General features: G+C 36.6%; 1 protein-coding gene across 2 annotated transcripts in view; it reads left to right on the top strand.

Moving 5' to 3' along the window:
* The window catches only part of LOC106869963 (phosphatidylethanolamine-binding protein 4), a 13256-nt gene extending 8652 nt beyond the window's left edge, over nucleotides 1–4604 (top strand). For both annotated transcript variants that reach the window (XM_014915909.2, XM_014915908.2), the window contains 2 exons: nucleotides 2459–2507; nucleotides 4217–4604. In XM_014915909.2, coding sequence (XP_014771395.1) covers nucleotides 2459–2507; nucleotides 4217–4413 — 246 coding nt within the window. In that variant the 3' untranslated portion in view covers nucleotides 4414–4604. The remainder of the gene's footprint in view (nucleotides 1–2458; nucleotides 2508–4216) is intronic.
* The last annotated feature ends 2658 nt before the right edge of the window (nucleotides 4605–7262 follow it).

The raw sequence follows: 7262 nt of genomic DNA, 5'->3' as shown, positions 1-7262 counted from the left end.
ACATTCCAGGGAGAAAAACTAGAAGTAGTTGATAGCTTCCGTTATCTAAGTTTACTGATAGGACTTGCTTTCTATATTGTGTCTATGTATAAGCTTTTTATCTCTCTATACTTTTTACTTAGATTCTTATATATTTTTTATATTTTTACTGATAGGACTTGCTGATAGGACTGTACTGATAGGATTTGCTTTCTATATTATGTCTATGTATAAGCTTTTTATCCTACTATACCTTTTACTTGAATTTTTTATATGCAAAAATATGCGTATATTAGACGCGTTTTAACATTATAGCTTTCTCACACTTTCTTCTGTTTTTGCTTTTAGCCCTATAATTTTTTTGCGTGCGTGTGTATGGGTGTGAGGTTGTTGTGTGCATGGGTGTGTATGTGGGTATATATATATATATATATGTGTACAAATATGTATAGTTTTTGGCGAGTATGTGGGTGAGCATGTGTGTGTTTCAAGCAAGGGTGGTTTAGTATATAAATATAGGCGAATGTACGGATTAGTTGAGGTCAGCTTTGCCTTTCATCCTTTTGGGGTCAATAAAATAAGTACCAGTCATACACTGAAACTGATGTAACTGACTTACCACCTACCACAATATTGCTAGCCTTGTGCCAAATTTTGAAATCAATATTAGTTGTATTTAAGATGGTGAGCTAGCTTAACTGTAAGCACATCTGGGTATTTCATTTCTCTTTTCTGAGTTCAAATTCCACAAGGATCCATAAAATAAGCACCAGTTGACTACTGGGATTCATTTGATTAATGTATCCCTTCCCCCAAGATGTCTGGCCTTGTGCCAAAATTTGAAACCAATATTAGTTGTAGTTTAAAAGGTATTCTCTCCTTGCTGCATGCTCAGTGGTTACAAATGTGATGCAATTTGCCATGCCACACACTAAGGATCTTTGTTCCTCACTAGCTTTGATAAACCCTCAGTTTCATCTTGTTTCTCTGCCAATAACATCAATGTTGTTGAATAGTCTTCATTTTCTATCGAGCTGCAGAAATCACCAGAATATCCTTTCTACTATAGGCACAAGGCCTGAAAATTTGAGGGGAGGGCTAGTCAATTACATTGACCCCAGTGCTCAACTGCTACCTATTTTATTTGACTCTGAAAGGATAAGAGGCAAGGTCAATCTCAGTGATATTTGAAATCAGAAAATAAAGCTAAAAAAAATTCTGCTAAGCATTTTGTCCGATACTGCAATGATCCCACCCATTCACAGCCTTTAATCATTCTTTCAAATTTTAGTACAAGATCAGCAACATTGTGAGAAGAATCAAATTGATTAGATCAATCTTAGTGTTCAACTGATACTTATTTTATCAACCCCAAAAGAATGAAAGACAAAGTCACCTTTGGTGGAATCTGAACTCAGAATCTAAAGCTGGAAGAAACGCTGCTAAACATTTCAGCCAACATACTAACAATTCTACCAGCTTGCCTGAAGTCTCCAAAATATAACATCTGATATGGCCAGGTGTTCAGTGCAATGGTAGTGGCCAGCAAAACCTACCCTGAACTGCACAGGAAAAACAGAAATGAATGGAGTGTGTCTGTGAATCTCCTCTTTTATCTTAAGCTCACATAATGTTTTTAGCCCTCATGCAAAACCAGATATATGTATCATCAAAGCTAACTTGAAGTTCTTTTTGTCATCATCCATAATGACAAGCTGATAAAGAAGTTTTCTTTTGTGTGGGGGATAATTTTGACTCTTCCTACCACATCTGAGGCATTTAACTCTTTAGCATTTAAACTGGCCATGTCCAGACCAAATATTATACCTGTTTTATGTTCAAACTGGCCCAATATGGCCTTTTACATCTACACAACGTCATACTAAAAATAAACAATCACATCACAGAAATATTAAAGCAATGAGATAATGCATGATGAATTCAAAACAATGTGAATGAATAAATAAGCATTACATTTCATAAAGTAATCTGAATGCTAAAGAGTTAAACAGGTATTGTTCCCCAAAAGTCTTTGAACAGATTGCAGACTTCTTTCAGAAGGTTTAGGACAACCCAGGTCATAATTCAGGGCCTTTTCATTATGTTGGACTATTGTTTTGTTGACATTACAAGCATCATTCTCAGATTGTTCTTAGCTATTTAGAATAGATCACTTTCAGAATATCTAGCAATTTATCATCTTCAAACATTTCTTTAGAATTTTGTGTTCTTAGCAAGTAACAAGCCAGGTATGTCACAATATAAACATAGGGAAAGAATATTAGTCATAATATAGCAAAACATTTGGATGTTTTCATTTTATCATAAAATCTTGTTTTGCATGCCTGTGCATATGTAAGCATATGCATACATCAATGCTGTATGTGTGCGATGATTATGTATACATTATAGATATGCAGGAATCCAAATCTCTATATAAATAATTTAACTTGTTTTTTTTGTTGATTTTTTTTTCCAGTATGCTGATGTGAAAGATGGCATTGATGCAGAGTCTACTGACCAAATGGGTATGTAATGTTTTTAATCTTACTCACCATGTATGTGTTATTTTGTGTGTGTGTACACACACACACACACACACTGCCCCTTCCTACTTCCCATCCAACCACTCGACTGATTTCCTGTCCACAACATGGTTGATTTCCTGTTCACCATGCAGTATTTTCCAGCTAATCATTGTCACTGAAATACCAACATCAGATTGTGACACCACATGACCTTTCTTGACCAATCACAGCCCACCTTCCAGTAATAACTATTGACTTACTCCAACTGATTTCTTTCAAATTCCCAGTAGCTGAAACTCTTTGAAACTCGGAGTACCAAGGAATTCAAATCTTTTGATCTATATATATATATATATATATATATATATATATATATATATATATATATATATATATATATATATATATATATATATATATTGCTGGGGTCAATGTAACCATCAGGCCTACTCCTCCAGTTTCCTCATGCCTATAGTAGAAAGAATCATCATCATCATTATTATATGAAAACTAACAGCTTATTTTGCTGGATATGATGGAAAGTGTCAGCTGTCCACAGCCAGCAGACTAAGGTGACACTTGTTTACTGGTCGTGCTTCAAGAACCCTGCGAAGAATTCTTACAGTTCCAGGCAATGCTGATTTTTGTAGGTGTTTTACTTTCACACTTGCACCGATCTTTTTCAGCCATGTTGGTAGGGTAGTTGAGTGCTGATACTTCCAAGTGTACCAATTACTTTTGGTATCATGTCTGCTCTCTTCATTGATCACAACCTTCGCATTTCCCACTTTAAATCATTATAGTTGTTTATTCTTTCTTCATTATTATTATTATTAACTGTGTAAAGAAGTCCTAAGCTCTAATTGTAGGGGATACCTGTGTAAACGGTGGACCCAGAAAGACATGGGGCAAAGCGGTAAGAAAAGATCTTCAGATGCTAGGCCTCACTGAGGAAATGATGAGTGACCAGGAGATGTGGCAATATGCTGTACTTGATAAGACACATCAAGCTAAGTAAGATTGCTGTTTTCCACATGTAGAGGCTTTTCCTTTCAGGTGCCAGTGCCACTTAAAAAGCACCCACACCAGTGCTGTGTTAGTGCATCTATGCTGGTGCTGCATTAATGCACCCATGCTGGTAAAAAGCACTCAGCACACTGTTAAGTGGTTGGCATTAAGAAGGACATCCAGCTGTACAAACCATGCCACAACAGACAGTTGGAGTCTGGACAGCTCCCTGCTAGCCAGCATGGAAAGAAGCAAACATTAAATGATGATGGGGATTATTATTATTTCATTGTACAATATGGTTATAACATAGTGGATTTCTGTTTCTTTCTTTTTTCAAAATAACTATTAAACCTTAACAATAGGCCTTTGGCAGAGAGCACATTTCTAGGGTAGATTTTCGAAGCCCTCCTATTTGCACTGATCATCCCTTGATTCTTGATGTTTGTATTTTTTAATTCAGCATGTTTGAAAATCTTTCCTACTTCTTTGTTTACAATCATTATCATCAACATTAATGCCATAATATCTGCTTTTCTTGCTGATTTATTCTTAACTTCTTCCTAAACTTCTAGTGGTTAAAACTATCATTACTGCTGCTATTGTTTCAAATCTTTTTAAGAAATACTGAATTAAATGTATTCAGAAATATATCTTTTTCTCTACCATACATCCTTCTGTTTTTCTTTTTTTTCTCACAGTCTATCGAGGTCCGAGCCCACCTTCAGGTATCCATCGATATCAATTCTTTCTGTATGGAGAAAATGTCAATAAATTCAAACCACCACCAGTGCAAGCAGGAAATCGTTTATTTGATTTCATAAAATTTGAAGAGAGCAACGAGTTAAAAGTTATAAGTAGTTTTCAATACTTGGTTTCTGCTAAATCAAAGATTTGAAGAACTGGGAAATGTTAAACAAAAATGGTTTTAAAGTATTATGGGATGTCACATAATAAAATATATAATAATGATGGTGATGATGGATGATAATAATAATAATAATGATGATGATAATAGTAATTATTATTAATATTGCAATCTATGAACTCAAAACATATAAACAAGTAATAAACAATGGATAAAAATAATTTTTTGTTGTTGTATGTTGGCATAAATGGACAAGTTTTCAGACATTTCCCAGAAAATTTAAAATACTGCCAAATTTGTCATTTGGATTAGTTTGCACACAAGATTTTGGTGCATGTGAAGCATTGGGATTCTATAAAGAACTTTCTTTAAACACTATATTTTCCTGAGAAAATTTTTCTTGTGTTTATGATTTGTTGTATATGTCTTCTTCTATTGTGCAAACAACAAAAGAAACGGCATTGGATACCCCTCCGAAAACAAGACAATTTTAAAATACATGAAATTAAATTTAAAAGAATTTATAGAATATTCAGAAAAGTGACAATGAAACAAACACATTCTCACAGACAACAAGAAATTGCCTCCCAAAAATGCAAATTTCCACAGCTTAAGCAAAAGTATTAACAATATGATACTAAAAATACTAACAGTAATTCTTTTACTAAAATTTCATACCAAAGTGAGATTTTAGATGTAGGTTGAATCCAATCCAAAAAAGAAGCATGACAGCTTTATGCTACAAAAGTGGGTGCCTCTTTACTTGAAAAATTTATTTAAGAATGGGTAAGGAAGAAGGGGATATGCCTCTGATTCACAAAAGCCAGATAGAGTTTTATTCTCTCAAATCCTAGATGATGTATTCACCATTGATAGGAGTGGGTCAAATGAAAGTATGTGTGCCTAGTCTGCAACACTGAGGATGAGGTTAAAAGGATGCTGAAGTGGTATTCCGCATACTTGACTATGGGTTAGTGCTACAATACGTAGGATAACATAATACAAGGACTACTGTAGGAAATGTTAGAGGTAACATTGAACCTTGACTTCTTGCCACCTTTTCAGCCCAGTATGGGCTGCTAATGAATACCGAGACAACTATAAATTACAGTGTAGTCTATATGTATATGTAGGTCCTGATGACTACAAAAATTACAATGATATCACAGAGCTGTATTCCATTTTTGATGCATAGATAAATGTGATAAAACTAGTGGTGCAGGATAGAAATCCCAGCTATTAAAATGCATCAATCAAAGTAACTTGAAGTCTTTCTGCTCAAAGGTCTGGAAAGGCAGAAAACAATAGAAAGTCGATAATGACCAAAAGCAACGACAGCAACAGATCCTAGTGCTACTATTCCCACAGCTTCAAGGAGAGCAGAAGAAACTGTTTTATCCTTATTGAAAGCAGCTAATGGCTGTGAGTCACCTTTCTCTGCAATGGTTTCAAATTTTTCCACAATGGCAGCCATTTTGGGGGAGGGGATGAGTCGATTACTTAATTTATTGACCCTGACTAGATGAAAGGCAAAGTTAACCTCAACAGAATTTGAATGCAAACATAGTGGCAGACAAAATGCTACTAAGTATTTGGCCCAGCATGCTAACGATTCTGCTAGCTTGACACCTTAGCAACAACCAATAATACTTCTCTATTGTCACCAGACAGTGAGGTGAGAGATGGACAAGGTTGGAATAGGAAGATATGGGATGAAATAGTGAGGGCTGATCTCAAGATGTTGAGCCCCGCAGAAGAGATAATGGACCGGGATGAAGTTCTTGAGAAGACCTGGCCACCTCAGCAAAAGTGAGTTCTGGAAGCACTGTATTTTCCTCCCACATCATCATCATTTAATGTCTGCCTTCCATGCTGGCATGGGTTGGATGGTTTGACAGGAGCTGGTCAGGTAGAAGACTACTCCAGGCTACTGTGTCTGTTTTGACATGGTTTTTATGGCTGGATGCCCTTCCTAACACCAACTGCCCCTCAGAGTGGACTGAGTATGTTTTACATGGCACTAGCATAGGCAAGATCAGTTTTGGCATGGTTTTTATAGCTGGATGATTTTCCAAATGCTAACCACTTCATAGTGTAGACTGGATGCTTTTTATGTGGCACCAGCACTGGCAGGATCACCAAATTACTTGCAAGATAAGGAATTTTGAGAGGGGAGGGTGCTTTGGAGGAGATGATCTTGTGTCAGGTAATGAAAGGCTAGTATGGCAGAGAGACAGAAACAGACATCTTCCTACAGATGAGGTTACCCAGCCAGACAGAGAGAAAGAGAGAAGTAACAAGAAAGAGGACAGAAACAGGTGTGCTGATGTAAAGGAGATACTTGGTTATCTAGCCAGAAGAAAGAACAAGAAGAGGAAGAGTGTGATCAAAAACGAGGACAGAAACACATGTAGCATTAATTCACACACCCTACCTTAATGAATCAAACTACATCTCTTCTTCATTCACTCCTCTGATATCTCCCTTTCCACTCCTGCAGCTCTATCTTGTCCTCCCCATTGCTAGCTGTATCAATGCTATCCTACCCATCAACCAGCTCCACTACACACACTCACACCATATATCCAGTGTTTCACTACATTTCCCCACTTTCCCGAACTCCATGTCCATGCATTCTGGATAATCCTTTACCATTCCATTTATATTTACTGCCATGTACCTTCAGAGTATGCCTTGGCACATTGCCACCTCTCTGGCCCTCTCTTGCTCTTGCTATCTCTTGCTCTTGCTATCTCTTGCTCTTGCTATCTCTTGCTCTCCCTTGAACTGGGGTAACTATGTTTCTCCTTTACAGTAAGACACCTGTTTCCATCCCTCTATCACACTTCAACCTTGCATCACCTGGAACATAGCCATAG

The sequence above is a fragment of the Octopus bimaculoides genome, chromosome 8, assembly GCF_001194135.2.
Source record: "Octopus bimaculoides isolate UCB-OBI-ISO-001 chromosome 8, ASM119413v2, whole genome shotgun sequence".
NCBI classification, from domain to species: Eukaryota; Metazoa; Mollusca; class Cephalopoda; order Octopoda; family Octopodidae; genus Octopus; species Octopus bimaculoides.
This window is presented reverse-complemented; position numbering and strand designations above follow the sequence as displayed.